The sequence below is a fragment of the Poecilia reticulata genome, chromosome 12 (assembly GCF_904066995.2).
Source record: "Poecilia reticulata chromosome 12, P_reticulata-male-v2, whole genome shotgun sequence".
NCBI lineage: Eukaryota > Metazoa > Chordata > Actinopteri > Cyprinodontiformes > Poeciliidae > Poecilia > Poecilia reticulata.
In genome coordinates, this window is record NC_088841.1 from 12,112,652 (window position 1) to 12,129,193 (window position 16,542).

Sequence of the window (16,542 nt, forward strand, 5' to 3'; positions counted from 1 at the left end):
ATTGCCAATCAAAATCAAATATTTTTTTATATTTTAAACTACATATTGTTTCAAATATAAGCAAATATTGTTCGTATCTGCAGTAGTAGAAAGGCAGAATCAGTAATTGATTTGTCAGACATGACTCCTCTTTCATCTTAATTTGTTTAAACTGCAATATGTTGAAGATAAAAACAATGATGAACGAGTTATAACAACAGCCTCACAATATAAAAGTCTCTGGCATACAGAGCTCAATTAAAACCAGAAAAGTATATTGAGTCGCAACAAACAGAGCCATTCCCATTCAATTCTTGTCCAGCTGTATTGTCGTCTAACTCGGACTAGGACGTCACCAGCTTGAATTTACCAAAACTAGAAACTATTATCAAGGCCCTCTCTACTTTTAATTCAATATTATGCGAGTAAAAATTGCGAATTTGAACAGCGTCTGTTATCGTCATCGTCTGGACTGTTCTTCTTTTTATGGCGCTTTTCAAAACAACCGAAAGTGTGCAATACCGCCACCATCTGGTCTGGAGTGTGAACTGGAGCTAATGCCGTTCACCAGATCTTCCATCATACATCTGAAAATGGATTGGGTAGAGACAGCTTTATAGTCTTAGTCTGTGCATGTGTGAATTATGAGACAGTTTTAGCTCCATAAGCCTCTGTCACTAAGGTGCCAATATTTAATATTTTGAGGTATAAACATATTGTTTACTTTGTTAAACAACATTACATCAAGTTCCCCTATAGGATTATTCTTTTTTTTAATTATTATTCTTTGCCATTTTAATAAAAATAGTAAAAGGTTATTAAGGCACCTACAAAAGCTTACTTTATTAGTCTAAAATATACACTAAGATGTAATTTAAAACATACTGAAATCAATAATTTAAAGTAAGCATTAAGTGAATTTTAAAAAATTCTATTTTGACCATATATTTTAAAACACACAAAATATATTTTAAATATACACTTGAGCAAGTGCATATTCACACTTGGGCAAATACATATTTTGTTCATTTAAAGTAAAATTTTATTTAATATATTTCTTAAAAAATGTATTTTGGTACAATTATATTTAAGAGTGTTTAAAGTTATAATGTCAAGCATACTTTTAGTATACTTCGTATATATTTATAGGTAGTACACTTAATACTTAGTATACTTAAAATGCCCTTACATAAATGCATATTTGAAATATACTAAAGTATATTTCACTAGGTTAGTGTTTTTTTCAAGCTGTTAAACGTTCACCTGTCGTTGTTTGGACGCTTTGCACGAGAGCTAAAAGTTGGAGCAGGAAAACGCTGCGAATTACAGCACGTTAAAGTTAACGTACCTCCCGGTGCTGATAAGCCTGGAGAAGTGTGCAGCTGCTCCACAGCAGGCTCTCTGTGTCTGAGTTGATGGAGAGAGGCAGGGAGGGAGGGCTGAAAGGGACTTCCAGCCCACCGCCGACTTCTCCGGAGTTTTCTGAGCTCGGTGGGAGAGATGAGGAGCTGCTCTCTCCTTCATGACGGAGTGAAGACGAAAGAAAATCAACGGAGAATGGAGGAAAGACATAGCCTCTCCGTTTTCACGGCCATGAAATGTTCGTCTTTTGACGCTCGTTTTACTTTCAACTAATTACGAAGTCCGAGCGTCCAGCGGTGAGTTGCTTCGAGGCTGCCATGAACGAGAATTGCGACTGAAAAGATTTAAAAGTGCGTTGCATGGGAAGTCAGGTATGTCAGATTTAAAGAATTTGGACTTTTATCTCAAGTTTATGTTGAAAGATTGAAAAAGCAAGAGAATCTCTATTAACTTTCTTTTGCTATTGTTGTTGTTGTAAACCCCCTCATTACCATAAAAACTGTTTGGTTAGTCACAGAGCAAAATCCATCTCAACTTTATTACTGTGAAAATTTACGTTTATAGCTGATGTGATTTCTGAAACAACATTCATTTCTCTGCTGTAGCTGAAGACACCAGACTCTTCTCTGCAATGACCTTCGGTGACAGCAACCTTGGTGATTTGAAGATGAATGTCATACTCCGTCACTACAACCACACTGGAAAGCTGAACCACCGGCTGCTGAGCTCTGACACAAACTCTGGAACTTTGGATATCAAAATCATCGTCTTCCTCATCATTTGCAGCTTCATCGTTCTGGAGAACCTCACCGTCCTGGTGGCCATATGGAGGAACCACAGGTTCCACAACCGGATGTACTTCTTCATTGGGAACCTGGCACTGTGTGACCTGCTGGCTGGAGTCTCCTACATGGTCAACTTGCTCCTCTCTGGGGATAAGACGTTTGATCTCTCACCGACTCTGTGGTTTATTAGAGAGGGCAGCACATTTGTAGCACTCAGTGCCTCCATCTTCAGTCTCTTGGCCATCGCCATAGAGAGACACCTGACTATGATCAAAATGAGACCTTATGATGCCAACAAGAACTACAGAGTGTTTCTGCTTATAGGGACCTGCTGGCTGATTGCTGTGATCTTGGGAGCTTTACCCATCTTAGGTTGGAACTGCATTGACAACCTCCCAGACTGTTCCACTGTCCTGCCTCTGTACAGCAAGAAATACGTAGCTTTCTGCATCACAGTTTTTATAGTCCTGCTTTTAGCCATGTCAGTCCTTTATGCTCGCATCTACATCCTTGTAAAATCCAGCAGCCGAAAGGTGAGTAAGCACAGCAACTCTGAGCACGCTATGTCCCTTCTACGCACCGTCATCATTGTAGTCGGAGTCTTCATCGCTTGCTGGACACCCCTCTTCATCCTGCTCCTGGTGGATGTGGCGTCTGAGCAGCGCTTCCCAGTCCTTTACAAGGCTGACTGGTTTATAGCACTGGCTGTGCTCAACTCGGCCATGAACCCGGTCATCTACACTCTGGCCAGTCGCGAGATGAGACGGGCCTTCCTGGCTCTGGTTTGTGGCGTTTGCTACAAGATGAAGGCGTCGGTGAATGGCAGTGGGAACAGGCAGTCCCTCGAGCCGAGCCGGAGCAGGAGCAAATCATGGAGCAGTCAGAACAACCCCAACCAGAACCAGCAGAGGGGTCAGGAGACGGACAATGGAACGAATAGAGAGGATGTTCAGGAGGGTGTTTAGAGTGATGGGAAAAACTGAGAAAAGAGTTCCAGAAATCAAACCAAATGTGGAAAAATGCTTGAGAGATGAAGTCAGTTTAACATGAAAAAAATACAAAATGAAGATTGGACTATATTGGACTATACAGTTGCAAAGTTTCACTTTCTGTGCTTCAGCACAGAAAGTGCTCCAGCACAGTCTGTAATTGAGACTGTTCTGGTTTTGCCTCCTTTGTCAAGTTTCGAAAGAAACCAAATATGTTCAAATGGGATCATTAAAATTACAGACAACTGTTTAGAATACAAAGAAAGATCAATATTATTAATAGTATTATTAATAGTGCATTTCCAGAGAACAGGGCAGCTCATGACTAGATAAAATTTTAGTGATCAGTTTTGTAACATCTGAATAAATTGTGCCTCCATTTGGCAACATATTTTAGAAAGTGCAATTAGAGTTCCACAACAAACTGAAGCATGATTGTAGACAATTATTGTAGGAAAAAAACAGCTAGCTGTATTTATTGATGTATGTGTTATGCATTTTTATATATATATTTACCAGTACCTTGATTGTAGATTCCTTATGATTGATAAAGAACACGAGAAACTGCATCTGTTTCACCTATTCTGTATAATGACGAACGAGGACGCTGTTATAATGATAGCAGGGCTCCCTCTGCTGATCAGGTGTAGTACTGCTGCAAGTGCAGTTCTCACTGTGGAAGTTAGAGCTTGTGTAAAAATGTAAAGCTAGCAAAGCAAGTATTTAAGAAAAATGTGGATGCTGCATGCAAAAAAAGAATATGCAAAATATTTTAGCCTATTTATGTGGTGCAAGATATCTTTCAAACTCAAAATAAAATCTAAAAAAATAAAAAAGTTCAGTCTGGAGTTACTGATGACAGACCGGTGATAAGTGCACTTATTTTTTTGAGAGCATACATTTTCCCTGTTCTGTTTTCTCTGTGCAGTTCTCAGATCAGAGTTAGAGTGATTGTGTGAAACTTAAAAGTTATCAACTCTCCATTTTGAAGAACGGAAAAATAAGGAATTTTGACATTTGCTCTTGAAATTATTAGATTTCCACAAGAAATTAGTTAGTGGTAAACAAAGCAAACAAAATCTATTTAAAAAGCTCAACAGAACACATTTTACAAGCGTTACCTTCAATTCAGTGGCAGCAAGTCTCAAAGTCTTTTCTTTCCATCATGACAGGTCTCTTTAATAAATAGTAGGGACTCAACTGAATTCATCTTTGCTTCCTTTCCAGTGCCAAAGGAAGCAAAGGACGCCTCGCAGAGCCACCAGCATGCTTTTTTTCCTGCAGGCATGGAGTTTTTTTTAGTCAATACTTCATTTTTCCTTCCTCACATAAACCACTGTTCCATAGTGTAGGTTTGATTCATTGCTCCTCAGAACTAGATCGCAAAGCCTCTTTGGCCTGGTTACACAGTTGCGAGCAAGTTGGTTTAGACTTTTCTTGTACTTTTGTGTCAGTAATGGCATATGTCTTGAAGTCGAGACATGAAGCCCTTACTGTGGAAACTAGTAAGGGCTAGTAGCCTCAGTTGCTGCTGCCAACATGTTTTGCTGGAGGTCTTGTACAGTCAGTTGGGGACTTTTGGGGGCTTAAGTCTTTGTAACATTCATTTTATTTAGCTACCTTAACTGTTTTTGAGTCATTTGTTTATTGCAGGCATGTGAAAAATGTACACCTAACTTGCTGTGAGGGTTGAATAATTTTAGGTGCAAATACATCAGTGCAACTCTTTGTGTACCTAATGTCAAACTTTTTTTTTATTCTGATCTGTCAACAATCTTAAATGCAAAAGCTCAAACTATAAAAATTATTTCTGTTTTTTTTTAATGATTGTTTTACCTCAAGTTGTACCTTTTCAAGAGACGAGAAAATGTGCGTTGTTGTTTATTTTCACTACTCATGTTCAAGACGTTACACCAGAAATGAAGTTTATTATGCTGAAATTGCGCTCAGTGTTTAGAATGAATGGCAAAATTGACCAAAGTGACTGATATGCATGTTACGCTTAGATAGAAGAAATGACCTTTTTTTTTTTTTCTCAACAGGTTATTGTACCAAATCCTGTCAGTCATTTATTGATCTACTTAATCCCAAAAAAAAAAAAAGCTATTTAGGGGTAACCGTGGATCAGTGAGTAGAGTAGTCGTTTTGCAGTTTGAAGGCTGCAAGTTTGATTCCAGTGTCTTTCTGCTGCATGTTGATGTGCCTTTAGGTGAGGTACTTCACTCTGCTGGATGCCTCGCAATCTACTTATCGGTGTTTGAACGTGTGCGCCTAGTGAGCGCTACTGGGTGAATCTGGCTATAGTGTAATATCTTTTGAGTGGTCATTATGTTTAGAAAAGAGCTAAATAAATTCCGTTCATTTAGTGAAAGAAACTGATTTTTCAAATATCTACGGGGGTCAGCATTAATAATTTTGAACATGTAAACAGGTAAAATGTGAACTCAAAGCGTAGAAAAAACAATGTAGGTAATGTGACACCTTACAGTCTTGCAAACTTTTCAACCTAAATGGCAGCACTGTTCTGCCAAAACAGAAACAAATAATATCGTGAATAGGTATTAATGATCAAATATTACTTTAACACCTGAATTTTGTACATTGTTTTCAAATTTACTGTCACCTTGAAGAAATAATCGAAAAAAAAGGACAGACTTAAACAAGACATTAGTGTACAGACATGACTTTTTTGCTATTGAGCTGAAAAAGGATAATTGTGAAGATTTAGCTCTTTGGTTTTCTTACAGCATGTTTATTTGTATTTACTGTATTGTTTACTCAAATAAAAAATATTTATTACGTTGTGTGATTCATCTGTGCCGATTGCTTTTTCTGTTGATTTTTATAGGACTTTTGTGAGAACAAGACACGTGTTAAGTTTGAAATTGAACATGGATGAGAAAGCTGCAATCAGAGCAGGCAGTGCTGATATAAACAAAAAAAATTACACACATTCACTGTTTTACTGCCAAAAGCCATTTAGAATAATGATGATAGAACCATACAAACCAATATATTTAAAATGTGCAAACATTATTGAAAATATTTATATATTCTGCAAATCCAAATTAAAGCAAAAATAAAACAATAAAAATAAAAAACATTCTTATCGTCACCTTATGTGCATAGTTCCACTTACTTTGACTAAACTGAAGCGCTTGCATATTTTAAATTACGTTATTTTTTTTGTCGTTTCTATGTTCAACCGGATAAGAATAACACTATTTTGCATTCAAAGTTTATATTTTTGTTCACAAACAGTAGACACCTGAATACTTTAAACTGTTTGTAATGCATCCAGGCTAACCCCTTTATATATTTCTTCTGCAAAAATGAGAGTTCATTCTGAAGTTTGTGTGTTATAGATTTTGTAGCCACATTTCACTAAAACACTGAGTTCTATTTTAAAGAAGCACTGACAGAGTTGTGGTCATTGTATTCCTTTCATGAGAAAATCATGCACCTCCTCAGATGCATGATTTGTAAGAAACCACACCAAGTGAGACAACCACAATTGATATGCAAGAGATCATCCATCCATCCATCCATCCATCCATCCATCCATCCATCCATCCATCCATCCATCCATCCATCCATCCATCCATCCATCCATCCATCCATCCATCCATCCATCCATCCATCCATCCATCCATCTTCTTTACACCCTTGTCCCTTAGTGGGGTCGGGAGAGTTGCTGGTGCCGATCTCCAGCTAAAGTTCTGGGCGAGAAGCGGGGGTCACCCTGGACCGGTCGCTAGTCTGTCGCAGGGCTGCAAGACATCATGTTATGGTGAAATTACTCTATGTTTGGATTAAAGATGTGTTCTCATATTTACAAAAATTGTATATCTTCTGTCTTTAGGGTTTTTAAAACATATTTGTAAAAAAAAAAAAAAAAAGTCTTTCTTTAAACATTTTTGCTGAATGATTTTGAGTGGAAACCAGGGTAAGCAGAAGTGGACCCACAGATGGATGGAGAGAAGATCCAAACTCGATGCAGAAAAACCCAGTTTTTTTCTGGTAAAGATGACTTCTCAAGAATTTAAGAGGAAATTACAACAGGTTGACCGCACTACATCTCAAAAACAACTGGCCCGCCATCATATAGAGGAAGTTGGGGTTTTTTTTGCATGTGACGGACCACAGGCTGTAGTGGTTTAAAGTATTTTTGTGCAAATGAGAATTAGGTCCACGTAACATTGTCTCCAAAAATGGGCAAACATAATGACAGTTGGAAAATGAGTTTAGGAAACTTCTCTGTTCCTCTCTGAACTTGCATTTCCCATATCTGTAAACCTGCACTTCCTCCACAATGTTTTTCATAAAATGTTCGGTCAAATACAATTTTAGATGAGGTTATCGTGCCTGATTTGAAATAACCTAACAGTTTGTGGACACAAAGTAGATGGAGACTTGGTTCTGGTTGAACAACTGGCTTTTGTTTTCATGAGACTCTAGCCATCATAATGCAGAGGTCGGCAACAACTCTTGAGATAGAGGGAGGGAGGATGTGGGTGACTTTAGTGTGAACAATTTATAAATCACTTCCTTTGCGAGTGTGTAAGCAAACAATTAGGAAGATTTCTTCATGAAGCACACAAGACATGAGAAACACATTTCTGTAAGTACCTTTTATCCCATCTTCAATTACCAGATTGCATAGTTAAACTATGTTCAGACTTAAATAGTAAAGTACAGCTGATCACTATGTTTTGCAATTTGTTCTGCTTATGTTGTCTGCTGCATGTAATTTACAGAAAGCAAGATTTTAACCAGAAAAAGCAGAAGAAAATGTGTAGAATTACCTCTAAAATTGTTCCACTGATCCAAATCGCCGTATGTCTAACGGCGTAAAGTTCCAATAAAAAGCATTCATGCCCCTGAAACTTTTATTTATTTTTTTGAAATTGGTCATATTACCATCACAAACAATTTTATGTTTTTATTTAATAAAGCCACATAAAGTCATGATTAATTGCAAAAGTACTGCGGTCCTCGCTAACTTTATCTTCCATTTGCATTTCAATACTTTTATGCAAACCTAGATAAATTGTGAAATAATTTATTTCGCCACAAATATTACTGTCTCCTCATTAGTTAATAAAAATCAAAAATCCACCAGTCATCCAAATATATGTTTAATTCCTATATTATCCTAATGTACTGTAATTTAAGGAGAAAACACATTTATTGCATAATTTAGTTGAGGAGTGGGAAGTATAAATGTATTTCGTATTGTTAGTCTTTAAAAGGAGGACAACTTTTTATTAAGTTTTGACAACACTGCGCTGCATGTGACCTGATGACTGAAAGTTGAATCTGAATCTTTTTGACTGATCAATTTTACTACCTAAACTCTTGAGTTTCAGGTGTATTTGTTTTATTATTTCATCGTCTGCTTGAAGTGTTTGTGAGTGAGCAGTGTAATGTTAATGATGGTTTATTTTATCTGGTAAAGATGACCTTTCAGAATTTAAGGGGAAATTGCAACACAATGATCATTCTTGTTTCAGGTTGACTGGCACGCAAATACACTTTATTTGAAGGGGTGTGCATAAGACTGACATGACCTTTTTTTTTTTTTGTCATAATACCCCCAAGAATTTAAAACTACTTTCACCCCTGTGCACACACCTTCAAATAAAGTGTTACCAAAGTTTGAACTTCTGGCTTTTACTTTCATCAGATTCTAACCATCACAATACAGAGGAAGACATCAACTCTTGAGACAGAGGGACAGAACAACTGTAAGCTTTATAGTCAGCATACAGGCACCATCTTCAATAACTCTTTGAAGAATCTGAATTAATGAGCTACAACGTTTAAATTCCGTTTGGGATTGATGGGGTATTTTTGAATTTGAATTGAATTAAAATAAAATCCTATTTCATTTGTAAATATGCAAAATTAGAAAATTGGTTCAATGTCTATTCTGATGTCAGTTGTAGAAGGTGTTAGTTGGCTTAAATTTATTTTACTCCACGACCTAGCTCAGAGGTAAGATTATTTACTAAGTTTATCAGTCAGACTCAATGCAGTCGGCCCATTCCAGTCTTCTGCTTCACACAACTACTATCAGGGTTTCCACCAGTGTATTATAAGCCTGGCGGCCCGCCATACTTGACTACTCCCGCCGCCAGGCTAAGCGTTGCTTGTTAACGTTTTCTAGGAAAAAAAAAAAAAATCACTTCTTTTTAAGCCGAGCTGCAAGCGTCACTTTTGCTATGAGCATTTCACTAGCACAGCAGATTTATTCCTAAAGGATAGGTTTATAATAGATAGGTTTATAGTTTATGCATTTAAACCTGACAGCGCGCGGACCAATCACACAGCTGGCACCTCTGCGCTTTGCCTCGCGCGATGCCGCTGCTTTACCTCAGCGCGGATGGCGCGCGCCTCCTTTCACTCAAACTGGACACAGGCTGACCTGTATGGATATTTACATCAACTTACTGTGAGGAATTATGGTCCTTTGGAGAACTCTAGGTAAGAGTTTAAAACCCACCGCGTTAGCTCTGGTTGCGCAGCTCTATGTGAACCGCAGGAATAACTTGTAGCGAATTTTAAGGTGCGCGTGTGAGGTGATGTGATGAGAATGATTCATCTTTATGAACGAACAATTTTATGCGGCATTACAGCTCAACACGCTGCCCAGCGTGTGGCTCTGTCTCTGTCTTCCCTGTAAAGTTTATGTCTGTGGTCCCGGTTGGCCGCAGCGTTTGTGGATAACGAGCAGCGCTAACCTCATCATGCAGGTTCAGTCTGGTGAGGAGCTTTTGCGCTTCACGCTGATTTTATATTATTTTATTATTCATTTTAGTATTATTTTTCCGGTTACAGTCTGCATCAAACCATATCAAATGCGTTCTCTACTTATAGTTAATGCGCGCGGCCACGCGGAGATCTGAGAAACTCATCCCATAAACCCAACAAAAATAGTTTCTGTGACGCTTATTAAAAACTCAACAGACACGAAATGGAAGACGTGCTAAAGCTACATTAGCAGTATTGAATTAAATCTACCGTTTGTTGCGCGTCTCCGCGTAGAGCAGCAGATTACAGAGCCGGTCCAAGGCTGCATGAGGCCTGGAGCAGAATCTGATTTAGGGGCCCCTTTTGTTGCTAAAAAATATCAGGACCTCTAACAGCTTCTGTGTTAGATTTAGTGAAATATGGGAGAAAGGAGTAGTTTAATTGGCCAGCCTAAAAAGCAAGAAGTTTTTAGGCTGGCCTAAACTCAAATTGTATTTGAGTTTACAAATACAATTTGCATTTGTAAACTCAAAGATTAAACTCACAGCATCAGGTTGTTGCTATGGCAACAAAACAATCCAACTATGAATATTGCTCTTCGAAGTTTTACAAAGTAAACTTGCCAGCTCCTTAAAATCTTGCATCTAAATGTTAAACAATTTAAAATCTTTTAATTTATGCCTTAACAATTGAATCAAATTTAGCAGCATTGATAATCTCAATAAACAAATGTTACATTTGTTCATTTGTTAATGTTAATGTTACAAATGTTACAACACATGTTGTAAATGTTTAAAGTATTAGCATTTATGTCCAATGAAGTCATGGGAGGCCTGATGGAGCCGCTGACTTAATTTGGATTAAACAGAAGTGCAAATGTGTTGTTTAAAGACTAGTTGTGGGTTTACATAGCATTTCACTGGAGATGTTTTCCCGTAACATATAATTACACAATCAAAGCATCAAAGCACTTCTAATTAGGAACAAGCTCTTTTTCCTTCTCGTGGTGGATGTGCCAGCACTCCCCAAGCCTCTCCAAGGTCGACTGGTTTACTGGACTGGCTGAAGTATATATATGATTAGGCATAGGCTGGTTAGCATTACCAGAGAAAGTGGAGGCATAACTTCAGTTTCTCCAGCAGTTTTAAGAAACTATTGGGAATCAACAAGCAACATATCCGACTGAAAGCTGGCTACCTTGACAAAGTTTGATTAATTTAATCCATTATTATGGCAAAATAAAATATGACAAAAAACATATAATGTTCTGGGGAATAATTGCATGAACTACTACTGATGTTAGTGACGTTTTCTCTAAATTTTTAATCATACATAGGTAACATTTTTAAAGCTTATTTTAGCAACAGACATAATAATTCTTGCTTTCAGTTTAAAGGTAAAATAAATTGAAGCATAGTATTTCCCTGTATGTTAACGCACCTTACCATTGTTTGTCTTTTTTTCTGTGTATTTTATGTTTACTTGAAGTCTGAATGTAGTCCTGTTTTAATAAGACTAAAACAAAGCAGTAGAATGAACTTATTGAATTTGGGGAATCTAGATCGTTACCAAACGAGCTATGAGTTTACAAGACTTTTCCGGTGTACCATCTGTGGTTCTACCATAAGTAATTACTGATTAAATTTTTCCTCAAAACACAAATTCATCAAATGCCTCAGATATTCTGCCAGTACAGTGTAATCTCCGTTTAATAAGCAATTGAGGGGCTGCCTCTGTAGGAGAGTGCAGCAGTTCTGGTTGGAAACTGCTGCTCCCTTTTTCTTCATTAAAAGGGAGCTGAACTTTATTACCGGTGATCTTAATTAAAAAAAAAAAAAAAGTTTTGTCAATGTGCTCTCTCTAGTGCTTGAACGTAAAAACACCATCTGCAACTGAAGTACAAATATGTATACGGTATTTGCCACTCTTTACTCCATCTAAAAAACAGAATAATTGGGAAGACATTTTTACCATATTTCATTTGGTAAAAATGATCAAATTCATTCCTACTAAAACAAAACCAAGTCTTTAAATTTGCTTCTGGCATTTTAGCACAATCTACAGACTTGTGGAGTTTCTTTTTGTTTTGTTTTTTAATTGAAAGCTTAGACCACCTTTAGACCTAGCTAGCAGTTCCACGTGAGCTAAACCTAAATATATAGGTCCAAATAAGGCTATGTATAGACTTAACACTGACCAGCCCATGCCTAGTCATGTTTAAAGATAAACACGTTGAATCTATGCAGTTGTATTTTCAATAAGTGCAAGTGAATTATCCGTTCTAACCTTAGTTGATGTGAAAGCAACATTTCCATTAATGACACCTTGAAACAGTAACTACTCATCTAGTAAGACTGAAACAGAGCTCTGTGCTATTCATGTGTGATCATTCAAAAAACAAAAACCCTTTTTAAAAGTTCACCCAAAGAGCCGAGCGTGTTCATATAAAATGTGAGGATATTAAACTGTATAAATCAAGCACCAAAAACTAATCACTGACGAAACGCCTAAAAGAAGTCAGAGAAAACAAATTCAAAACAAACTACTGGTTGAAAAAGCAGTTTTTTTTGTTTCTTTTCTTTTTTATACAGTGTCAGCATACACAAGCACCTCTTTTCAAATAAATGGGAATTCAAGGTCTACAAACACGGCCACGAGAACAATTGATTTGAAGTCATGCGGCTGCAGTGACACAAGGAAATACTTTATATTATAAAAAGGGCTGATCTCTAAAGCCATTGACTGCAGTATGAAAAGGTGAAGAAAAATGAGAAAATTGGTTCAATGTCTATTCTGATATGTCAGTTGTAGAAGGTGTTAGTTGGCTTAAATTTATGCAGTCGGCCCATTCCAGTCTTCCGCTCTTCTAATAGCAACCTCAGGATGAGACTGACATTTTTAACATTCAAACTTTTATTTGGTTGGATTCTTAGAAAAAGAGGTTATGAAGCTAATTAGCTTCACTGTGGGGTTATTGTTTTCAAAAGATATGCTTGCTCCAACAAACTAACTTAGTTAGAGTGCCCACTGTAATTTACTGAATATGACTACCTACTTATAAATTCATGCAGTAATATTTTCCTCTGTTGCAGGTGTTGGTGGACTTTTGGGATACTGCTGAACTCTGACCTCTACAGTCAGAAACTGGTAGTCTGAAGATGAACATAATATTCCTTCACTACAATTACACTGGGAAGCTGGGGAACCAGCAAATGATTCCTACTAATCATGTGGACTTTCAAATCATCGTCTTCCTCGTCATTTGCAGCTTCATCGTTCTGGAGAACCTCACCGTCCTGGTGGCCATATGGAGGAACCACAGGTTCCACAACCGGATGTACTTCTTCATTGGGAACCTGGCACTGTGTGACCTGCTGGCTGGAGTCTCCTACATGGTCAACTTGCTCCTCTCTGGGGATAAGACGTTTGATCTCTCACCGACTCTGTGGTTTATTAGAGAGGGCAGCACATTTGTAGCACTCAGTGCCTCCATCTTCAGTCTCTTGGCCATCGCCATAGAGAGACACCTGACTATGATCAAAATGAGACCTTATGATCCCAACAAGAACTACAGAGTGTTTTTGCTTATAGGGACCTGCTGGCTGATTGCTGTGATCCTGGGAGCTTTACCCATCTTAGGTTGGAACTGCATTGACAACCTCCCAGACTGTTCCACTGTCCTGCCTCTGTACAGCAAGAAATACGTAGCTTTCTGCATCACAGTTTTTATAGTCCTGCTTTTAGCCATGTCAGTCCTTTATGCTCGCATCTACATCCTTGTAAAATCCAGCAGCCAAAAGGTGAGTAAGCACAGCAACTCTGAGCACGCTATGTCCCTTCTACGCACCGTCATCATTGTAGTCGGAGTCTTCATCGCTTGCTGGACACCCCTCTTCATTCTGCTCCTGGTGGATGTGGCGTCTGAGCAGCGCTTCCAAGTCCTTTACAAGGCTGACTGGTTTATAGCACTGGCTGTGCTCAACTCGGCTATGAACCCGGTCATCTACACTCTGGCCAGTCGCGAGATGAGACGGGCCTTCCTGGCTCTGGTTTGTGGCGTTTGCTACAAGATGAAGGCGTCGGTGAATGGCAGTGGGAACAGGCAGTCCCTCGAGCCGAGCCGGAGCAGGAGCAAATCATGGAGCAGTCAGAACAACCCCAACCAGAATCAGCAGAGGGGTCAGGAGACGGACAATGGAACGAATAGAGAGGATGTTCAGGAGGGTGTTTAGAGTGATGGGAAAAACTGAGAAAAGAGTTCCAGAAATCAAACCAAATGTGGAAAGATGCTTGAGAGATGAAGTCAGTTTAACATGAAAAAAATCCAAAATGAAGATTGGACTATATTGGACTATACAGTTGCATCAGCACAGAAGTTTCACTTCAGTGACTAATGTTTATATATCTTAAGCATCTGTAAGTGAGACCAGCACAGTTACTGAATGTAGTAACTGCGCTGGTTTTGCCTTCTTGTCAAATCCTGAAAGAAACAAAATACGTTCAAATGGGATCATTAAAATTACTGGCAACTATTTAGAATATAAAGAAAGACCAATATTATTAACAGTGCATTTCCAGAGAACAGGTCATCTACACTCTGGCCAGTTGCGAGATGAGACGGGCCTTCCTGGCTCTGGTTTGTGGCGTTCGTGACAAGACGAAGACTTTTTGTGGATGGCAGTAGGAACAGACAGTTCCTGGAGCCTCGGCAAAGCTGGAAGAAATCATGGAGCAGCCAGAACAAACCAAAACTAGAATGAACAGAGGGGGTTTTGGAGACCGACACACATCCCAGTGAGGTCTCACAGATGTCTGCAACAAGAGTACCCTCAGAAAGGGCATCAGGACCACAGAAAAGACTGAAAAAAGGGTGCAAGTTATCCAGAATTAGGAACAAGCTCTTTTTCCTTCTCTTGGTGGATGTGCCAGCACTACCCAAGCCTCTCCAAGGTCGACTGGTTTACTGGACTGGCTGAGGTCAACCCTACACTTTGGCCATTAAATTCAGATGGGAATTTTCTGGCACCTGTTTGTGGCATTTGCTGCATTTCTTTGGTTACCAACAAATACTTCAACAGCATGAGCTTATCTAAAGGAGCCCGATATGGTTTTTATACGACAGCACATCTGCTACTTAGGAAAAATGTGTTTAAAAAAATGCCAAAATCTACATCTGACAGCAAGGGAAAAGAATCTTAGTCGTAGTAAACACATGAGAGATTATACACATTCACAATTTTATTGCCAAACAGTCATACAGAATAATGACAAACCCATACAACTAAAATATTAAATATCTGTGAACATCATTTGGACTCGTTTTTATTTCGTACTTTTAAATATATCCATCCCGAAAGTGTTTTTCTGTGACACCCTCTGTCATTAATGTATAACCCAGAAATAATGACATTTATAATACATATTAATAGTGAGGGAAAGAGACCAAGATAAAGTGAGAACACTAGTCTCAAGCAGCAACACGCAGCAGGGCCAAAACAACCTCCAGTGAACAGACATGCCCCATTGAAGATCAGCTAATGCACACTGAATGAGAGAACGGGAGAGAAAAGAAAACACCATTTGTACAAATTAAAGGCACATTTCAGTCAAGAGATCTGGAAAGACACCATCAGTGTCCGAGCATTTTTTAGTCACGTAGATTCTTTACATTGCAGAGCCAATAAGGTTCAGTCTGTTACATTCAAGTATGAAGCCGTTTTCACCTTCTTCAAAATGTTGTCCAATTTGCTTGTTTTATTATTTTTTTAGAAATTTAGCATTGTTCCCTTTAGCAAGTTTTCACGTTTGCTCAAATTTAGTCACAAACATTGCAAAAGAAAAAGATGTAAAGTAAAAGTGTTTTATAGTATGCCAAAGGTCCACGACCAAACACGTTCCTGTGTAGTTCCTGTACTAGACACACCTTCTTGCAGCAAAACACAGGCACATTAAATTACATTGCATCTGTCTTCTCAAACTCATTGAACACGTACTTGTTTTGGTACAACTCAAGTGGTCGAGTGCATTTCAGATACAATGCCCCATTCATTTGGTACCATCAGTCCTGACAACAGTAAAAATGAAGCCATTTGAAAAAGAAAAAAAAAAACCAGGCAGTTTCCAGAGCAGCTACAGATCATTTCTACTAACCTCATCAAAATTTGGGTTTCTTTCTTCATGAAATAGTAAGACCTAACACTGAACTGTTTATAGGAGCAATTGTTTAAAGATGGCATTGACTCTGAAACGGAACAATCTAAAATGAACAAATACTCAAACAAAATGTACCATTATGGCACCTAATGGCTGAAGTATATATATGATTAGGCATAGGCTGGTTAGCATTACCAGAGAAAGTGGAGCCATAACTTCAGTTTCTCCAGCAGTTTTAAGAAACTATTGGGAATCAACAAGCAACATATCCGACTGAAAGCTGGCTACCTTTACAAAGTTTGATTAATTTAATCTATTATTATGGCAAAATAAAACATGGCAAAAACGTATAATGTTCTGGGGAATAATTGCATGAACTACTACTGATGTTAGTGACGTTTTCTCTACATTTTTAATCATACATAGGTAACATTTTTAAAGCTTATTTTAGCAACAGACAGAATAATTCTTGCTTTCAGTTTAAAGGTAAAATAAATTGAAGCATAGTATTTCCCTGTATG

General features: G+C 38.1%; 2 protein-coding genes across 3 annotated transcripts; both read left to right on the top strand.

Moving 5' to 3' along the window:
- Nucleotides 1–1,364: 1,364 nt before the first annotated feature.
- LOC103473908 (sphingosine 1-phosphate receptor 3-like) lies at nt 1,365–5,924 on the top strand. Of its 2 annotated transcripts, none has more exons than XM_017307723.2 (2): nt 1,365–1,637; nt 1,947–5,924. In XM_017307723.2, exon 2 carries the CDS (start codon nt 1,973–1,975, stop codon nt 3,089–3,091), a length of 1,119 nt encoding a protein of 372 aa, XP_017163212.2. In that variant the 5' UTR covers nt 1,365–1,637; nt 1,947–1,972; the 3' UTR covers nt 3,092–5,924. The 2 variants fall into 2 exon arrangements, with proteins under 2 accessions (XP_017163212.2, XP_081469862.1); XM_081613736.1 differs by having other exon boundaries at nt 1,366–1,712.
- Nucleotides 5,925–6,479: 555 nt separating this feature from the next.
- LOC145554192 (sphingosine 1-phosphate receptor 3-like) lies at nt 6,480–14,650 on the top strand. The gene is made up of 2 exons (XM_081613688.1): nt 6,480–7,736; nt 12,961–14,650. The coding sequence occupies exon 2, from the start codon at nt 13,027–13,029 to the stop codon at nt 14,098–14,100; it is 1,074 nt and encodes a 357-aa protein (XP_081469814.1). The 5' UTR covers nt 6,480–7,736; nt 12,961–13,026; the 3' UTR covers nt 14,101–14,650.
- The last annotated feature ends 1,892 nt before the right edge of the window (nt 14,651–16,542 follow it).